This window comes from Protopterus annectens, chromosome 8.part1 (assembly GCF_019279795.1).
Source record: "Protopterus annectens isolate FY-2018-M chromosome 8.part1, PAN1.0, whole genome shotgun sequence".
NCBI classification, from domain to species: Eukaryota; Metazoa; Chordata; order Ceratodontiformes; family Protopteridae; genus Protopterus; species Protopterus annectens.
This window is the reverse complement of record NC_056742.1, coordinates 367526012-367547408: the sequence shown is the minus strand read 5'-3', so window position 1 is coordinate 367547408 and position 21397 is coordinate 367526012. Positions and strand designations below refer to the sequence as shown.

The following is a 21397-nucleotide window of genomic DNA, read 5'->3' as shown; positions in this document are numbered from 1 at the left end:
GGAAGCGGAGAAACCTACTGGAGCGCCTGTGTATCTTTACATGATAGTACGCACCCTGAAGGTCTAACAAGCACATCCAGTTGTATCTGCCCAAGTAGGGCAGAATGGACTGCAGCGTTACCACCCTAAATTTTGTCTTCTGCACAGACTTGTTCAGTCTGCTCAGGTCCAAAGTGGGTCTCCAGTCTCCTGTCTTTTTTGGTACCAAAAATAACCTGGAGTAGATTCCGGATCCTAGCTGGTCTGCTGGGACTGCCTGGATGACTCTTTTTTTCTAACAGCTTTTTTATCTCTAGCTGTGCCTGACCCCTTTGTCCAGGTGGTACATCTGGGAGGGGTCTTGACGGTTGGATTGGAGGGGAAATAAAGGGGATTTTGTAACCCTCAGATATGATCGACTGTACCCATTTAAATTGAGAAAGGGATTGCCAGGCTTCCGGGTACAGAGATAATCTTCCCCCGACTGCCTCCGAAGGTGGACAGTCGGGCAGCTTTTCAGGAATGCTGAAAGGGTTGGTCAGGGAAGGATTCCCTGGAACCCTGGTTCAGTGGACCCCCTCTGCCCCTGGGGTGGCGTCTATTATTGTTCCCCCCTCTGCCTCTGGGGGGAAGTTCACCACGTGCGGCAAGTGCGACTCCCTGTGGTTTATGGAACCACATCTTTCCACCCTTCTGACCTTTAGGGTATGGTCTAGATGGCGTGGAAAAGTGGACTCCCACGGCAGAGAGAGTCTTGCCATCTTGCTCACACCTGGTGAGGGTATTCTTCACCTGAGGTCCAAACAACTCTGAACCATCAAAGGGGGCGTTGGTGAAGGACGCCTTGAAGGGATCAGCAAAATTACAGAGTCGCATCCAAGCGTGATGTCTCAATGCAACACCTGTGCCTGCGGCCCTACTCGCTCCATCGGCTGCATAAGAGATTAGCCGCATGGAGGAGTTGGCAATGGAATTCAGGGTAGCCAGCTGGGAGTTAATCTTGTCCTGATACCCTGCAGCTGAAGGATCCTGTATGGTTTCACCCAGTTCTTTGAGCAAATCTCTCTGAAGGCGGGTGAAATGACAAATAGTTCAACGAACGCATGGCAAAGGTTGCTGAAGCAAATGTCCGCTTACCGTACCTGTCCATAGTCCTGGACTCTTTATTAGGAGGATGAACAGGTACAGAAGGATCAGCTAATTCCTTCTTAGTGGCGGCTGCTACCACCATAGCATCTACCGAGACACCTTTGGTCAGAAATGGTTTGTCTACCGGAGCAGAAATAAATTTAGAAGGCTTCCTAGGGGTAGGTTCCATCGAGTCAGGAGCTGCCCATGCCTTTCTGGCCACTACTTCCATCAGTGGGACGAAAGGTAAACCGAGTCGTCCTCGGAGGGTTTGAGGGTGGACCAATTCCCCCTCTGTTTCAGGATCTCTAGGATGTCTGAAAAGGAAACATCCTAAGAGGGGGATCTTGGGGAACCCTCCAACTCATCCAAGTCAGTGTCCGAAGTGATAGACTCGGGAGAGTGCTTCCTCTTGCACTTTCTTTTCCTAGGGGGTTCCCCTGAAGCTTCAGGGGAGGCCTCGGATGAAGAAGAGACACCCAAAGTGGGTACCCTACGCTTTGGATCTCTGCTATCAATTGCAAGAGGATGACCAGAGACTGTAACAGGCACTGTAGAGGGAGGAGCTGAAGGAATCAACCTTGGAGCGGATACTGGATCCAGCACGCTCCTCATCACCTCAAAGGCTCCCCTATCAGGCACAGAAGAAAGTCCTGGCTCCGAGGATACCAGGACCGCTCCTGGCGCCAACAGAGAAGGCTCCGGGAATGATGTCGGGGCCGAACTAACCAGCGCCGACACTCCGAGAGGGAGAATGGGGTCGGACAAGGGTCCAATGCCACTCACCCCCTCGGAGCCGAGGATGGAGTCCTGGCGCCCGGACCTCTCCACGGACGGCACCAATGAAGAGGTCGGAGCCGACGATGTCGGGGCCAAAGGTGGTAGTATCGGCTCCGACAGGGGCAAGGTCCCGGTTCCGACAAACTCCGGCTCCGAGCTCAACTGAAGAGTAGGAGGAGGAATCGAAATTGGCACCGAGGGAGGCACAGTCTGGTGAGATGGGCATTGGAGTATTTGGGCCAGTGCCTGAGACTTGAGGAGTCTACTGACCACCCTCTCAATGTCATGGTCAGACAGCCTGGAAGACCTGGAGGAATGAGTCCTATGACTCCGCTCCGACAGTAATGGCGATCCTGGAGCCAAACGAATAGACTATACAGAGGGTGACCTAAAGCACTTGCATGCTGTTATCGGCTCCGATAAGGGTATCGGAGCGGAATGAGTCTTGCTCGCATCGGCTCCGACTCGAGCCGATGTCGAAGCACTATCGGTTCCGCCAGCTGTCGACTCAGAAGCTGGAGCTGAGGGTTTGGCGGGCTTGGAAGGCTTCCCCGAGCCAGACTTAGCTGGGAAGTCTTCAGGCTTCAATAAGTCTCTCAAAATCAGTTTATTGCGGCACTCCTGCAGGACTCTTGGACTAAATCCGTGGCAAATGGAACAAGAGTCCTGCAGGTGCAAGGGTCCCAGACAATAAACACAAGAAGTGTGACCGTCTGTCAGAGACATTTTCTGACAGCACGAATCACACTTCTTAAACCCTGAAACCTTAGTGTCCTTAGACATTATGGATTGGACACTGACAGTCTAACAGTCAACACTCACAAACTCACACCCAAACACCTAAAGAAAAAAAGGGGAAGTTAAGAGGTTGACTAACAACACAATCACACACACACTAGTAAAGAAACAAGTAAGTCTAGTCTAACTAAGGCCCCAAGGCCTGAGTATAATTCTGACTAGAAAAAGCGGGAGAAGGGCCTTACAAAAACTACCTAAGGGGTTTAGGGAATAAGGTATACAGTAGGTACTATTATAAGATAGGACAAATTAAACTAATATCCTAAAATTTTCTCACAAAAATTCTCAACTGACCTGAGCCGGTAAAAACGCAACCTCGTAGCGAAGTGGCAAACGAGATCTGGGGAGTTAGCGCATGGTATTGTGGGATATAGGGCTGCCTCGAGCCAGTAAAAAATAGCTCTTGAGCTATAGTATAGGCCGAGTCGGAGCCGATCCCATCCAGGAAGAATGAAGGCAAGAATGACAACTTAACATCAAACTTGATGTGATTCAAGTAATTGCATAACAAGAGCTTTCATGTCTAATAATAACAAATGCTTATTATCAAGAAAATGTTTAGGCAGGAAAGAGCTGAGGTAATACCTAATAGCATACCACAAAGCACATCCTCACTAGCTAGGGAAGCCTTGAAACAGCAGTGTATGATCATAAACACCAACCTTCCTTCATATCTTTCTGTAGTGAACTATCCTACAAAAAGACAAACTCTAATACTGCTCATCAGACACAATTCAAATACTTGAATGAGCAGAGTGCTACAATAATTTAAAACTTAGCTTGTTCTTAGTCAGGTCCAGAAATGAATGCAAATAGATTAGTAAAAGATATACAGTACTTTTTTATAACTACATACATCAATGCACAACTTCTCGTCATTCTTCAGTATAATTGTATCGGATGCTTCAACTTCTTCCACTTCAGTAACAAGTGGTCCAGGACCTAGTATGTGGATTGCTTCTGATATTCTTTCTAAAGAATTAGAAAAATTACATATGTAATTATTAGTGTAATCTATGAAGGAAAAAAAAAACAGGAGTAGACCACCAAAAAGAAAATGCTACCATATTAATAAAACAAGATTTATGTACTTACCATAGTTCTGTTGTGTAAAATCTTACCATAACAGTAGATGTCCTTAATATAAGGGATTTTCTGCCAAGAATAGCCCAAAGTCAAACCAGTATACCAAAGCTTTTGGAATTTATAAACGCTGTACGTTATACTTATGCTCCCAGAGCAAGCTGTACGGCATAAAGGTGACAAAATGGACGTACATAACTCAGAACTGAAAAGTCCCAAGAAGAACAGAATATCTCCAGGGACCAGGAAAAACATGTGCATGCAGAAGGAGAAAAAGAAAAGAATCTCTGACCTGAAATGCAAGAAGAATAAGGCATAGAAGAAGGTGGAGGTGGGAGGGAGCAAATATGGCAATAGCAAAGATAAGGGCATCTACTGTTATGGAAAGATTTTACACAGCTGTATAATGTCCTTCCATATCACTGTTGCAGTTCTTTTAATATAAGAGAGAATACAAAAGCTCAAGAGGAAAACTGGGAGGAGGAAGGCACAGAAGAGCCCTCTAGAAACCCTTGCAGGATAGCTTTGTCAAAGCCATCTCTTGCTCTAGAAATAACATTCAACTTGGAATGTTTAGTGAAGGTATGGACAGAAGTCCAAGTAGGAGCCTCAAGGATGGAATTGTGCCAAGTCCTTTGATAAAAAAAAAAAAAAAGCATCAAAGGAAGCAACAGCTCTGGTAGAATGAGCCTTTACAGAGACAGAAAGACATTTACCATGAAAAGACTAACAAAAGAAATGGCCTTTGAGATACAGGAAGAAATGGTTTGTTTAGAAACTGCCAAACTCAAAGACCTAGGATGAAAGGAAAAAAAAGGCTGCTCAGATTTGCGAATGGCATTAGTCTTATCCAAATAATATCTGAGATGCCTATGCAAATCTAAGGTGTGAAGGACCTTCTCACTAGCAGACTGTGGAGAAGGAAAAAAGAAGGGTAAATGAATAGACTGATAAGAGACAACTCATTGACCACCTTGGGCATAAAAGAAGGATTAGTATGAAAATACATCCTGCCCCTATGAAAAACTAAGAAAGAAGGACAGCCATAAGAGCATGGAGTTCAGAGACTCTTTTAGCTGACGTATGGGCCAAAAGAAGAACAGTTGCAAAAAAAGCTAAAACTGCAGGAAAATAAGGAGCCTGAGTCAATTTTTCAAGAACAAAATTATGGTCCCGGGAAGGTAGAATAAACTTCCTGGGAAGCCTAATATGAAGGACGCCTTTAAGAAATTGACCTCAAACCTACAGGCAAGAAGCAGAGTCAAGGGCAGGTAAGCAGAAATAGCTGAAAGATGAGCTTTAATTAGAAGTTATGTAATCACCATAACTAGGCATCTGTGTTGTCCATTTTCATTCTTCCTCAGCCAATGGGTTACAGATATGAACCTCGGATTTGACTCTACTGCATACTATAGACTTTGGATCCAACTCTTGAGCTCCTCCCTCTGCCCATAATGCCCTAGTACATCCCACCAATGCTTCAGACTGAGTTTGCTGCCATAAAGCATTTAAGTAATTAAAAAAAATGGATATTAGAGCAGGGCTCAACTCCCAACAAAGAAACCATCAGGTCACTCCAGAAGATTGCAGGGAGAGAGAAGGAAGAGGGGAAGTTGGGGAAGAATGAAAATTGACAGCAAAGATGCCTAGTTATGGTAAATACATAACTTTTAAATATGATGTTGTCCTTTTCATTCTTTCTCAACCAATGGGACAGAGTCCCCAGCTATGTAAATTGTGGGTGGTCCTCATGGAAGAATATTTTGGAGAATCATTAAACCAAAAGAAGCTCTGCTTCATGAAATTAAGTCCAATTTGTAATGAGCAACAAAAGTATGAGCACTGGACCGTGTTGCTGCTATACAAATATCATCAATAGAAGTTCTTGACCAAAAAGCAGATGAAGGGGCTATGGATCTAGCTGAATGGGCTTTAGGCATTCTTGGTAAAGAAAGACCCTGTTGGAAATAAATCCAGGACATTCAATTAGTTATGCATTTAGCCAATGTAACTTTAGAAATTGGAGAACCCATACAACTTAATGAAAAGGAGATGAACAACTCATCTGTTTTTCTGAATTCTTTTGTTCTGTGTGCATGGAAATGTAATTGTCTATGCACATCCAGAAGATGTAGTATGTATTCTCCTTTGTTTGAAAAAATCTGAAAGAAGACTAGTAAATGAATAGTTTGGTTAAAATTAGATTCAGAAGCTTCTTTGGGTAAAAATGAAGGGTTGGTTTGTAAGGTAACCCTGTCTTTATGAAAAACAATGTAAAGAGTCTAATGAAAAAGCCTGGAGTTAAGAAATTCTTTTAGTGGAAGTAATACTCACTAAAAAAGCTGTTTTCCAAGACTGATACTTTGTCAGTTCTTGCTGAAGATTCCAAGGTTTTTGAGTCAAACCTTGCAGTATCACTGTTAAATCTCAGGAAGGTGGTGACATCTAAGTAGGAATGTGCCTTTTAAGAAAGCATTACATAACTTGAAAGCAGCCAAAAAATACTTTTTGTTCCCTGCATGAAAATTTGATATGGCTGCCAGTTGTACCTTGATCATGAAAAAACTAGCGCCTTCTTTGAAAAGAGAAGCTAGAAAATCTAGTATAGCAAAGACAGGGGCAGTAAAAGGGTTGATGATATTTCTCAGACCCCAAAATGAAAATCTTTTCCATTTACCCTTGTAAATTCTTCTGGTGGATTTTTTTTATAAGGATAACAGTACGGCACATACTGGGGAAGAAAGCCTGGGCTGTCTGGCTATTAGTAGTATTGGAAAAACTATGCAGTCAGTTTGAGGCCTGGATTATTGGGATGATTACTGGGATGATTCATCCACAAGGGATGTGACAGAAGGTCCTGACTTGGCTCCAGTATCCATAGAGGATAACAAAGATGAGACCAAAGGAAGAGGGACCACACCTGGCAAGGCCAAAAAGGGTTAATGGGGATGACTGAGCTCTTCAAATGACTTGCTTTCTGTAAGAATTGTGGGATTAGAGGTATTGGGGGATAGGCATAAAGGAGACTGGAGGGCCAAACATGGACTACAGCATCTCTCAGTGACTCCTCAACCTGAGGGTAGATCAGGGCAAAGTACCTGCTGCTTTAGTATTTGTGGGGAGATGCAAGAGAGTGTAGCATGGTTGGCCTCAACAGCAGAATATCTTTTCTGCCACTCTCTGATTGAGAGACCATTTTTGTGGCATCAGGATGAACCTGCTGAGTTTGTCCTCTATCACGCTTTCCCCCCCAGAACGTGCATTGCTACTAGAAAGCAGTTGGAGAAGATTGCCCATTGCCACACCCTCCTAGCTTCTCAGCAAAAGGGGTAAGATTGAGTTCTGCCTTGTTTGTCGATGTACCAGACCACAGACATATTGTCAGTTTGAATTTCAATGGTCCCTACAGGAAGAGCATCTTGGAAAATCTGCAACACTAAAAGGACTGATCTCATCTCCAGGGCAGTGATATGCAAATTGGTCTCTAAAGGGGACCATGTGCCTTGGACTATTCTTCCCAGAAAATGGCCCCCAGTTGGGAGGCATCCATGGTCACTGTGGCCAACAGGGGAGAAGGAATGAAAGGCCAGCCTAGCTAAATGTCATCTGACTGGATCCACCAGTGAATATGGTTTGCATATTTGAGTAAGTTTGACTGGAAACAATAGGGGTTGTCAAAGAAAATACTATTGAACAGCTAGATTCCACTGAAGGACACGCATAAGGTAGTGTGCTAAAGGGACTAGAACTTGGCTACTGCCATAGACCCTAAAGCTTGAAGAATTAGTCTGGCAGAAGGAGAAGAATGAGATAGAATTTGATGAACCTGAGATCTGAGTGTACATATACGGTGAGAAGGTGAGGAAGTAATCTGAGTTGTTGTGTTTAGATGGCCAACAATAAACTCCAGACTCTGTACTGGTGTCAGTTTTGATTTAGTAAAATTGACTGTTATACCTAATGACTGACAAATCTAGAGCAAATAGTCTCTGGACTGTTCTAGGAGATGTACAGTTGGGGATGGTGAGGAGCCAGTTGTCTAGATATTGAAACACTCAGAATCCTTGTAATCTCAAATGAGATCCCACTACTGCCATACATTTGGTAAACACTCTGGGGTCTGTGGTGAGTCTAAAGGGAAGGGCTCTGAAATGGTAGTGACTGGCTCCCAACCAAAAGCATAAGTGTTCCCCAGAAGTGCCTATCTATTTTGATGTGGTAGTACATGTCCTGAAGATCTATGCAGCACATCCAATCGTCCTTGCTTAGAAATAACAGAATAGACTGAACCGTGACCATCCGGAACTTTGATTTCTTCAAGAATCAGTTTAATTTGCTTAGATTCAGAATTGGTTTCAGGTCTTTAGTCTTTTTTGGCACTAAAAAAAAATGTAAGTTCCAAATCCTGTTTGGTCTGGTGGGACCTCCTAGATGACTCTTTTGTCTAGCACCTTTTGAATGTCTTGTGCTGCAGCTTCCCTCTATCCAGTAGAATGTTGGGGAGCTTCTTTCTTTTGGAAACTGGAATATGGGAAAAGGGAAAGAAGTAATCTCTAGATATTATTTTTAGCACCCAAGTATCTTTTGTTATAGCATTCCAGACTTCTGGGTGCAAGGAAAATGTTCCCCAACTGCCTCCAGAGGTGGGCAGTTGGACAGCAGCACTTCATGAGTGCTGAAAGGATCTATCCAGAAAATAATTTTAGAAACCCTGATTTTTTGGTCCTCGTCTAACTCAAGGGCAATGTCTTCTGTTCCAACTCGCTCCTCTGCCTCTGAAGGAGTTGTCTCCATGTGAGTTCTGTAAATGTCCCTGGGATTTGCAGAACCACATTGTCTTGCCACCCCTCTGATTCATTGAAAAAGTTCATTGAGGGGCAGAAACTTAAATCACTATGGCATACAGGGTCTTTTCCTTCTTGTTCCCTGTGGGTAAGCATTTCTTTCACAGAAGGGTCAAACAAGGATGTTCCATCAAAAGGAGCATTGATGAAAAAAGACTTGAAATGCTCTGCAAAGTGACACAGCTACATCCAGGCATATCTCTTTATGGCAAGCCTGAACTGGACAACTGTGAGGCACCTTCTGCTGCATGAAAGACTAACCTCATGGACACATTTTAAATTGACAAGATAGTGGCCAGCTGAGAAGATGATCTTTTGAAATCCTCTGCAGACATGGACCCAGAGAGACAGTTTGACAGCTGATTTGTCAAATCTCTCTGTAGCCTTGTAAGGTGTGCCAGGTAGTCAGAGGACCTTAGGACGAATGTCTCTGAAGCAAATACATGCTTTCCAAAAGTGCCCCAAAATCTCTGTTATGAGGGAGACAGAAGAACTCTTCTCTGTTAGCTCCTTTTTGATGTCTGCTGCTACAACCATTGTGTTGACAGGTACTTCTTTGCTCCACTGGGGTTTATCCTGTGGCAGGGCTAAAAATGTGTCTGGGTGGCACTGGGTATGTTCATCAGAATTCGGCTGCTTCCATACCCACCAGGAGACTAGGCAGATGAGCTCATCAGCTAGGGGAGTCACCCAAGACGTAAATGGGCTATCACCAAAAGTCTCCAGAAATACTGACTCCTCTGGGGAACAGTTGTCAGTGGATCAACCATCTTTATGCTTAAGGATCTCTAAAATGTCTCTAAATGAGACATCATCAGGTGGTGTTCTTGGAGATCCTTCCCCTTCTTTGAACTCCGTATCTTCAGTGGGAGATTCCAAAGGGGAATCTATGTGCCTCTTCCTGCATGTTCTCTTCAGATGAATCTCTTCAGGGTGGATGTTCTGGGCAGGTGTTAGAAGAAAGAGGAAGATCTGCTATGGGAACTGACTGGAAGCTAGGTGGAACTGGCTGCCCCTGTGGAATAGGTCTGACAGAATCAGAGCTCAGAACTGTAGAGGGAATAGGGTTAGACTTGAGGGAGGATGAGAAATCAAATCCTTAGATTGAGAAAAGACCCTATCCATAACCTTGAAGTTAGATGAACCTGGAGAAGCCATAGCCACCGGCACTGAAGCCAAATGTTTTAACATGGGCAGATCAAGACTCCAAACTGATCCATAGCTGGAGGAGGGAAATGGTACTGAGCTATCTATTGCCAAGACTGAGTAGGCACGGATGATTCTGACATCATCACAGTAGACCCTAGCCCCATGGATCCAACACCGATGCTTCAGCTCTGGGACTTGTCCAAATCCAAAGGAATAGAAACAGAACTGGTCAGGGATACTATCAGAGTCAAAGAGGTAATTCTGTTCAGATCCAACACTGGAACTCTCAGTACAGTCAGATCCTGGGGCTCCAAAACTGAAGTACAGATCGGCGGAGGAGATAAAACTGTGTGGGTAATGGCAGGAAGGCTCATGGATCTAATGGGGGATGGAACAGAGATCACCCCATCTGGATCTGAGCTCTGTGGAACTTTCACATCATCCTGTCCACATCTACTTTGGAAAGACTCCTGAAGGACCTGATGGATGAAGTAGCAAAATAAGGTCTGAAATGCTTTTTTAGGGGTCTACATAAAAGCAGAATGGAGCTGAGGGGAGATGGAGTCTATCAAAGCCAGGCAAGCGAGTCCTCTGTATTTAAGATATGCTAGGCTTAGGATCCGATGATTTGAGATCCACAGTTTGAGTGCTAGGACTGGCTGAAATAACAATAGGATCTAAAAGCTTAGGGTCCAGCGTGTTTTTTTTAGGTCCAACAAACTCGGATTTGACAATATGGAAACTTTTGATGGTGAGTCTGAGGAAGTCTTAAGAGACTACAGAGGCAAATGTTTCCTGTGCTCCAATGGAGCTTTTGAAGAATTACTAGGGATATGAGCCTCTGAAGAGGGAAGAAATAAACCTTTAAGTAAAAGCTTACTATGCCTCCCAGCTAAGGGTCATGAATTAAACCTTGCACAAATTGTACAGCTGTATTTAAATGTGCTGCACCTAAGCAATATAGGCACTCACTGTGAGTATCTGAGTTAGGGATCTTATGTCCACAAGAAGTTCATTTCTTGAAACTTGTTGGCTTACCAGCCATGACAGACAAAATTCACAGAAAAAAAATAGAAATTAGCAAGGACAGATTTCAGATTTGTTTTTTCAAAGTCAGAAAAAAAATACCACCACTGGTAAAAATAATACTCCGTTTAATAAGACAGGAGTAGGAACGGCAGAATACCAACAGTGGTATGTGGATAGACTACTATAAAAATAGTAGAAGACCTAACGCAGAAAAAAAAATCTGAAAAGCTAAGAGGGAGGTTTTACATACTATGGTAAAGGCAAACATATAGAAGAAGAAATATTAAATAAGAGAATTAAAGTTAGTAACTTACAAATACCTAAAAAGATAAATAAAAGCTATGAGAGAAGGATTTCATATCCACGCGCGAGGGCAGCAAACGAGATCTGAAGTATTGGGATGGACTAGAGCTTTATGGGTAGAGGGAAGAGTCTGAGAGTTGGGTCCAATGTCTGTAGTATGTGGCTGAGTCAAATCCAAGGATTCAATCCGTAACCCATTGGTTCAGGAAGAATGAAAAGGACAACATCAGATTTGAAGAATATTCTAATCCATCATGGAACAAGTCACATAAATTTCCTGTAGAATGCCCCAGAAAATGAAGAGCAAAGAATGTGTCCTCATTTTAGAAGAAAATGATCTAAGAGACAAGTTGCTTGAATTAATAGAGATGAACAGACATATTAAGATCAATGAAAGAAATAGATTACAGAAAGTCAATAAAACCCCAAAAAGTTTGAAGTTTGATAAAATAAATGAACACAGTAATTAGGACTGTTCATAGAAATTCTTGTGATATAACAGAAGTAAATAGGATACATTACTGTGCAGGTAAATTAATAACAGATTAAGTCTTACCACAAAAACACAGGGCAATAAAGGAATGGAAGTGGGGAAATCAAATGCCATCAACTATTGAACAGAGAAAACTATAAAGCAATTAAGGCAAGAAGTGTCAGTGTTAGAAGAGTACAGAAGAGGCAACAGATCAACAAAAATACTCAGAAAGACAGAAGTGATAAAAGCAACACACAGTATCAGAACAGATCAGGATCTTTCATTCACTACTGCAAATAATAAACTAAAATATTAGCACAGGCAGAAAAACTTAGAAGATATGCAGATAAATATAAAGGAAAAGTACAAATTAAGCAATTTGTTACTGACCCAAAAAAGGTTTATAGAGAATTGGGAAACAAGGCAAAAGGAATGGAAACACCACCAGAAAAGAAGAAACAGATACATTTTGGAGAAATATCTATGACGATCCTGTGTAACATAAAGATGCTAAACGGATAGAAGAAGTAAAAGAAATAATAATAAGTTCAAATGTACAGGATATGATATGGGATGAAGCAACAGCCAGAAAAATTGAAACAAAGTTAAGAAAAGCTCCTAACTGGAAAACGCCAGGTCCAAATACAGCAACTGATTTCTGGCTAAAAGTATTAACATCTTTATACAAAGATTTAGCCATGAGTAACTATTTATATGCGCAGCCAACAAAGATGCCGACCTGGTTAACAACAGGAAAAACAATATTCTTACATAAGAGCAAACCTGCAAGCTACCCTAAAAACTACAGACCAATAATTTGACTTCTGACAACATATAAACTATACACTGGAATTGATGCCAACAGTTTATAGTCATTTAGAAGAAACCTCAATCATGCCAACAGAACAAAAGGGTAACTGAAGAATGTCATATGGAACAAAGTCATAATGGAGAAGTATGGCATGGATAACGTACAGAAAAGCATTTGACAGTATCCCACATTCGTGGATAAAAGAGTGCTTAAAAATGCATAGGATACACCCTACAATGATCGATTACATTACAGCGACCATGAAACAGTGGCAAACCACTTTGCAGTGAAGTTATGATAAAGGACAAATTATTATTCCAAGGATAAAAACTCAAAGGGGGATATTCCAGGGAGACTCTGTCACCGCTGCACTTTTGTCTTGCCCTTAACCCATTAAGCTATCTACTTAGATTAGGTCACGGCTACAATCTGGCTCCCAGAAAATGACGAAGTTCTTCTCATCTTCTTTTTGTGGGTGATTTAAAACTATAGCTCATCACATAAGGAGCTGAAAACACAACTGCAAGTGGTCAAAACTTTTTCAGATTACATAAGAATGTCAGTTGGTCCTGATAATGTGCAAAAACAACCTTTAAAGTAGAAAAGCTGCAGCACCAAGAAAACATCAGCCTGCGACAGGAATGTGGTATAAAAAACTTGAACAAGAGGGAGTGTATGAATATTTGGGAATTGATGAAAGATCAACAATACAAAATGAACAAATGTGAATAAAACTTAGGAATATTTTAGAAGACAAAAATTTAATACTGAAAATAGCTCCAACATCTAGGAACAAAGTCCAAGCTAAAAACCAATTTGCTCCTCGTGTCCTAACTTATAGTTTTGGAGTGACTAACTGGCCCAAAAAGGTGTTGTATTGGTTGGACAGGAAACAAGAAGGATGCCTCATGCTTATCAAATGATTTATAAAAATCATTGTTTACCAAAACAAAATATTTCCCATTCTTAAGGAGGATGGACCTCCTCGAAATTAATTACATCTACAGATCTGCAGTCATAGGACTGCATACATATCTGCTGAACTAACAAGATGTAAATATACTGAAAGTTTTAAAACATGAAGAGAATAATTATAAGATGACTTTCCTGCATAGTTTAGCAGAAGCATATTGGTGTTAAGCAGAAATGGTAATCAGACCAGAAGTAGATAAAAATCAGGCAGCAACTGAATGTGCCAAAAAACAAAAGAAAGAATAAAAGTTGGAGGATCAGATGAGAAGGCAATAAATGTGGAAAATGCATAAATACAGTTGCAAATATAGAAAACTCTTGGAACAACTCATGTTGATCTGGACTGAATGCAGGAATGGTTAAGAGGAGGTGAATTTAAACCAAAGTATGAAAGGTTGATATTGGCAATACAAGATAGTGGACTACTACACCTTGGTTTACAAAGTCCATTGAACATGTGAGAGAAACAGACAAATGTAGGTTTTCTAAAACAGAACTAGAAACAGTTGCACACATTGATGGTGGCTGTGATATATTAATGGCAGAAGGACTGTATACTGAAAGGCATAATAATGTGGCAAGACTGTTGCACTGGGGATTGTGCAAACATTATACTACTGAAATAGCTGAAAAACAATGGAAACATAAGCCACAAAACATTATTAAAATGTGCCAAAGACTTCCCTGGAATCCAAATCCTCTTCAGAGGACTCCTGCTCTCTAGGTCTCTTAAGAGGAGTAGATGACCAGGAAGGAGCAGGCACAGAAACTACTTGAGAAGGCTTTAATGCCATTAAGGCATTAAGCAACCCCTGGGTAAAATCCTGCCATTTATGTTGGGGATCTTTAAAAGCAGGGGAAATATGCTCCTTTTTTCTTTTGAGGAACATCTGCCTGAAAAATCCTAGAAGGTTCAGGCCCTTGCCAACACTCAACCAATGTTGTAGGAATAAGATTTACGGTATCCCTTTGGTCCCCGAGATATAATCAGCCAAGGTTCCCCCTCACATCTGGAGCAGATATCTGTAAAGCCTCTGAGGACATGCGAGAAGATGGATCCATGCCAGCCTCTGTTATGGTTGCTGCAGAGGAATCTAAGACAACTAGACAATCCTCTGGATTTTCACCAGCATCAAGAGAGATGTCTGGGGGAGCAGCTGAATCAAGTGTATGTTCTTTTTCTTTGGCCTTTTTCTTGGCAAGTGGATGACCTTCAGGATAGGAAGACACAACCACAGCACCTTGAGCCAACAATTTAAAATGTTGTTTTTCTAGGTAAACTGACAAGGAGGAGAGATGACTACGGAGGGTCTTAGTGACAAACGCTTGGCAGATTCGTATGGTCATGAGAAGCACCCAAACAGAAGAGACACCGCTCATTACAATTATTATGAGGAATTTGCCTCCAACACTAACATTTTCCCTTTCTGCATGAATTGTAAATACACCAAAATAAAAATAGAAAGAGATAAGAAACTGCAACAATGCACTAATCTGAAACAAAGCCCTGTAACCAGCACAGAAGAAGGAACATTCAGACTGATGATCAGGAATGGCATTCAGACTGGTGGCAAAGATATTCTGAGGTATGTACATCCGTATGTCAGTTTTAAGCCATATGCCTTGTGCAGGGAGCATGAGAGTGATGTAAGATGTCTATAAATTCCAAAGGCTTTGGTATACTGGCATGACAATGGGCTATCCTTGGCAGGAAATCCCTTATGTTAGGGATCCTGCAACAGTGATATGGAAGGCATCGATAGAGCCATGTTATCCAATTTTCACCCATTTTAGCACATGGGTTGTTGGATCTGACTGGGTCCAACTTTAGCACTGATTTTGAAGCTTCTCAGATCCAGGGCTCTGACTTCTCCCCTACTCATAATTCCCTCCACTTCACCTTAGTACCTCAGATCAACTTTACCGTACTAAATTAATGTATAGCAATTACATTTAAGACTAAACCTAGTCTACAGGTAAAAATGGAGGACTGGAAGTCAGTTATTTAGGAATGCTAACAATCAGAGTGTATGAGAAAACTACCTGATCACCAGAAGCCCATTTGTGCCAATTTGGAAGGGGGCAAGAGGAAGGGAGGTTGAACCAGCTGAAAATCAACATGGATCTATCACTAGGGCAAGTACATAACTTTAGTATCCAGTTTTGTCTTTTTTTTTTTGATTCAACACATGGGACAAATTCTCAAGCTGTTTTACCTGGGTGGCATCAAGGAAGGAATGGTGGAACCAAAAGAAGAAAGTGATCTAGACTGTACACATCCAGTTTGTAATGAGACACAAAAGAGTGAACTGTTGAACAAGTTGCTGCAGCACAAATCTTATCGATAGGGTGTCTGCTAGCAAACGTTGTTGATGTGACCATTGCCCATGTGAAGTGGGTTTTAGATTCAGACTGTTGAGACAAGCACTTTATACTGCAGACAAAGGAAATACAGTCTGATAACCATATGGAAAGAGTAACCTTAGCAACTGCCTTTTCTAATTTAGGTCTTGAGAAAGCAGCAAACAATTGATCACACTTTCTGAAATGCTTGATCTTATGAAGCTAGAACCTAAAGTGGTGATGAATGTCCAGCATATGTAAAATGTTTTCAACCTCTGTTTGAGAATTTGGTGAAAAAGACAGGCAGATTTATTGACTGATTTAAATTTGTCTTGGATTCCACCTTAGGAAGGAAGGATGTGTTAGTTCTCAAGGGATATCTGTCTTTATGGAACACCAGACAGGGAGGTTTTCAGGAAAGGGCTTGTAGCTCTGAAATCCATCTGGCTGATGATGGCTACCAAAAATGCTGCTGGCTCAAAAGGGGGGGGTTGAGTTAACATCTGTAGCATGATAGTAATATCCCAAGGAGGTACTGGATCTCTGATAGTTGGTCGTAGAAGAGAAAATCCTTTCCAAAATGTCTTTAGAGACGCTTAAGTAAGCTACAGAATTGTCATTCTGGTCTACGTGGAATAACTAGAGCTGCTGTGGAAGAGTTCAGGCAAGAATTCTAATATGGAATGAACAGGAGCAGAAAACGCGTCTAAACCTTTAAACATGGCCAAAATGGAAAGCCCTTTCCATTTCCTATAGTAGATATTCTTAATGCATTGTTTTTCAGAGGCTGATATTATCTGAACAACTAAAGTTGGGAGCCTGGCTTAAATGTCTAAGGTTAGTACTTGAGGAAGCAAGCAGTTAATTTCATGGATCTCTGGTCTGCAGGAGGCAATTTGTATGGGTGTGTTAATAGGTTTGGATACCAATCTAACATCTAGGATGGATGTACTAGTAGAGGCCATAGGAAGGGGAACCAAATTTGTTGGGGCCAGAAGAGGGGAATGAGAATGACTCTTGCCTTGCACATCCTTGCCTTCTGGATGAATTTGTTTATTAAGGACAATAGGGAAAAAGGCATAGAGGAGACCTGTGGGGCAAATTGTAGATAAGAGCATACCCTAGAGAAAAAAAAAAGAGGATCCCTCAGTTACTGCCTCTGCAGAGGGATCAGGATAAAGCAACTGCACTTGTTTAGATAGGAACTGAAGAGAATGCAGCAAGGCTGGCCCCAATGATGGAAAATCATGCTTGTTTCTGCTGCACTGTCGGACCACTCATGAGGCATTAATATAGTTCTGCTCAATTTGTTTTGATTGGGGCCTGACTGGTAAAGGGGGGCTTGTCTAGAGCTTGGAATAAGCATCCTCATTGGTCCTATTGAATTCTGTTATATTTTTTTTTTAAGTTTTACCTTCTGATATTTAGGCCCTGCATCTCGGCAGGTTTCTGCTTGTTTGCACATCTTGCAGCACTGATAACTGCAACGCAATTGTGCACCAAAGTCGGACAGTTGAATTCAACAAATTTTCCCTTAAAAACCCAGGCAGAAATATCTGTTTGCCAAACTCCTCCATGATCATTTCTGAAAAGCCACCCCTAGTGACAAAAGTCTTCAACTTACCATTATGGGCAGTTGGTCTACCCTTGTTTCTCCTGACAACCTTGTTGACTTGGGTTTCTTGAGGCAGTGTAGCAATTGCCACATGTACACAGACAACCCCCTACTAATAACATAACCTAGTACAGAGTGCAAGAAATGTATTTACACCAAGAATCAAGAATCCATGTTCTCTCCGACTTAAAACAGCAACACAGAGAAGGTTTTCAACTCACCCACAACTTTATATTTACATAGTACCACTACTCATACACATAGTATGCATCAAACATGTAAATCCACATTCGCGGAGGATCTCTCGAAAAACTTAATGAAACACCAAAAACCTCCAAAACACAAGTCTGCTACAGCTAACACAGACAGCACGCAGGACACATAGCAACACCAGTGTCTCACCCACCAAGCCCGTAAGGCGTATCACTCATAAACCAAGTTTTCTTGTCATTGAAGACTCAATAGTGAGACATATAATGTCCCACTAACCAGGATGGACAAGGAGAAAGGCACGGTCAGCTACCTGTCTGGTGCTAGGATTCACCAAATCACACATGCGCTCAGATCTCTCAGCTACAAGTACCGTTATGACTCTGTCATAGTTCAGGTTGGTGTGAATGACCTGAGACGTACCTGGCTGGACTATAAAAAGAAAGACATGGTTGCGCTCCCTCAGTATGTGTCCCAGGCAGGTATAACACTAGCCTTCAGCAGCATACTACCCTCACCTAAAATTATGCCACAGTATAAACAAAAAATGACTGATTTCCATAATTGGCTTAGTTTTTGGTGTCATTCCAAGGGGATCCAGTTCCTGTCTGCCTGGAAAGCCATGGTCGACAAACCTCGCTGTTTCACCAGACCTAGTTTGCACCTGGCACCCCTAGGCTTTCAGCTGCTGGGAAAGGCTCTTACTTCTCCTATAATGCCTTTTTCAGGCAAGGTCTGGAAAACAACATTACCCATGTGAAATTAATCAATCAGAATAAAATAAGGGCCATAATGATAAACACTAGGAGATCAAACCAAAACTGCACTCGCTGGAAGCACTTCTATCACTAGAAACCTGGTGCAGTCACAGAAACCTGGTTTAAAGCCTCAGAGAGTACCCTGGCCCTGCAAGGCTACAATGCCTTCCATACCTTTAGACCGCAAAATGAATGTGTGAAAACCAAAGGAGGCGGTGTTTCAATCTATATTAGAAAGAAATTTGCCTCCCGTCTAGTTAGACCGGACAACTCCATGGAGTTACTCCAGGCAGAGGTTATGGTGGGTAAGACCCCCATTGAGGTCCTAACCTGTTATAGATTTCCCCCTTCATGGGTCACGATACTCACTAAACCTACTTAACCAAACTGAAGGCAATACAAATGTTACCAAACACACTGGTTATGGGGGATTTCAATTATCCCACCAACAACTGGGAAATGTACTCTAGCCCAAACTTGCTAGCACAAAAGTTCCTTGACTTTGTGAATTCAAATTTCCTGGAGCAAACTGTCCTTACCCTGATAAGAGGAACAAACATTCTAGATCTGGTCCTCACCAACATGTCAAACAGGTGCACTGCTGCAACTGTTGGACCCTCATTAGTTAAAACTGACCAAAAATCGGTCACCTTCAAACTGACACTAACACCAGAACTCAAAAAGGGGTGAAATCAGACTAATAAACTTCATAGAGGCAAACTATACCCTCCTAGGTGAAGGTATAAATGAATTCTAAGCCCCACCCAAAGATGAAAGTGCTAACTTCACTGAAGCTTACACTAAAGCCCTGTACAATCACTTGCATAAGTGTATAAAATCAGCTGTACCAGACAGAATCAAAGCCAGAACCAAAAAGTAAAATCAAGCTGTAATGGTGGACTTCTAGCATCAACAAACTCTACAATAAATGCAAAAAGTTGCAGTCCAAGAAAACAAAGACAAGGGCCCAACAGTGGAAAAGCACCCTCCTCAGCCTTAACAGGCAAATAAGACAACTTGTCAAATCCTCCAAGAGCTCCTTTGAGAGAAACCTAGCAAGTACTGCCAAGGATAACCATAAGGCCTTTTAAAGCTACGTACATAATCTAAAGGGTAGGACCCAAGTATGTGCAGAACTGGTGGCCAATGGTATCACACACACTGACCCCACAGAGATAGCAAATCTATTAGAGGATAGGTTTGGCAAAAATTTCACTCCCTTATCCCCTTCTAACTTACAACAAACCCTGCCCCAAAATTTCCCCCACCTTACATATCTGAAGAGCAGGTCCTCAAAGCCCTATCCAAGGCAAAGAGGATAGCCTCTACGGGACCGGATGACATCTCAGGCTGTCATCCTCTAAACAGGCTAAAACATGAACTAGCATCATCACTAAATATTCTTTTCAATCATGGCCTAACCACATGCTTTGTTCATGCGGAATGCAGAACAGTTACAGTTATTTCCCTCCACAAAGGTGGCCTAGCAACAGATGCAGGGAATTACAGACTCAAGCCTGACCAGCCTCATCTGTAAAGCTATGGAATGTATCATTATGGACTTCATAAGAAAAAGACGTAGGTGACCTCCAAACCCTGGATCCTATCCAGTTCAGCTTTGTGAAGAGCATATCCTGCCTGTTAAATCTGGTGGATTTCTTCAAAAGTACGACCAAAGCCATTGATGAGGGCAACTCTGCGCACACAGCATACCTGTACTTGGCAAAGGCTTTCAACACAATCCACACTTTCAGGCATTACCAATAAACTTACCAAACTGAATGTAAACCCAGTCGTTGTAAGATGGGTTGCCAAATGGCTCACAAACCAGACACACACCATCAAAGTGGGTGACTCCACATCAACCAGCCAACATGTTACCAGTGGGGTGCCACAAGGATCACTGCTGGGCCCCATTACTGTTTGGTATATACTTCTCAGACGTTCGGGTCAAAACTAAAGGGTTGTGGCTGACCACGTCTGCAGATGACTGCAAACTAGGTGCAATCACTGAATCCCCAAATGATGTCAGTATACTCCAGAAGGGTTTCACATAGACCAACTACTGGTGTATTAGTTATGGTCTCAAACTGAATGCAAAGAAATGCATAATCATTCCCTTCAGCACAAACTATGTCCCTTCACACTATCAAATCAACAACAATACCCCAAGTACCCATGAAGTGGTAAGGGACCTTTAATCACAGGTTGAACATGATCTTAACTTTGACCACCATGTCTCTACCATTGTAAGTGTAGTGCACCCACAGGTGTAGCTGAATAGTGTATGGGTTCTTCCTAACTGACTCTGGTGACACCCCTATTTACACCCAACACACCAAGTTTGCAAATAATAACAGATTTTATTCTAGATGGAAACTCTAGTCTTAACAGGCAACAGCACAGTAGAAAACAAATTACTGCAGTAGCACAAAATTTAGCAATAAGACAATATGAAGTATACATACAGTAAAATCACACCTCCCAGAACTCAATAAGAGAGGTCTTGTCATTCAAATATGAGCAAAAATGCAATGTCATTAAGCAGTAAAAATTCTATAATGCAAAAATACTAACAGCAGCTAATACCCTTGATCAGTTCTAACCAGACCAAACTGTGAAAACACTCTGTTATACCCTGTTCACTGGCCAGGGACTACTTACAGTCTTAATGCTGACATGATGGGGTCCGAAGTTGGAGCTCATATGAATCCCGGGTATTTGTAATTCACAAAGCATTTAAGGGGAAATCCACACTAAGGGGTGAGTAACATGAGATCCACTAAACAACAGCCAGTAGTATTTTGAGATAAAGCTAAACAGTTTCAGTTCAAAAAAGGGAAAAGCCTAGGCCCACAGTCCCAGTTGAAGCTATAGCATAATCCTATGAAAATATAAAATGGCGTCCAAAGCCTCTCACCACTCAGTCGATAATATTCTGGATGTCAGGCACCGCAGTTCCACTGATGAGAAGTGTAAAGATCACCCAACAGCCTTCTGGTAATTGCAAATGGCTTCCTTATAATAGGACCAACAGTATTCCTGTCCTTGCTGATCAGATGCAGGTGTGGGACTACTGGTTCCAGACTTCTCCCCTGATTCCACAGATCACTATCGACC

General features: G+C 42.1%; 1 protein-coding gene across 3 annotated transcripts in view; it reads right to left on the bottom strand.

Moving 5' to 3' along the window:
• Window positions 1-21397, bottom strand: part of DNAAF1 (dynein axonemal assembly factor 1) — a 1332504-nt gene that overhangs the window by 261872 nt on the left and 1049235 nt on the right. For all 3 annotated transcript variants that reach the window (XM_044081943.1, XM_044081945.1, XM_044081944.1), the window contains one exon: window positions 3542-3657. In XM_044081943.1, the coding sequence (XP_043937878.1) occupies window positions 3542-3657 (116 nt within the window). The remainder of the gene's footprint in view (window positions 1-3541; window positions 3658-21397) is intronic.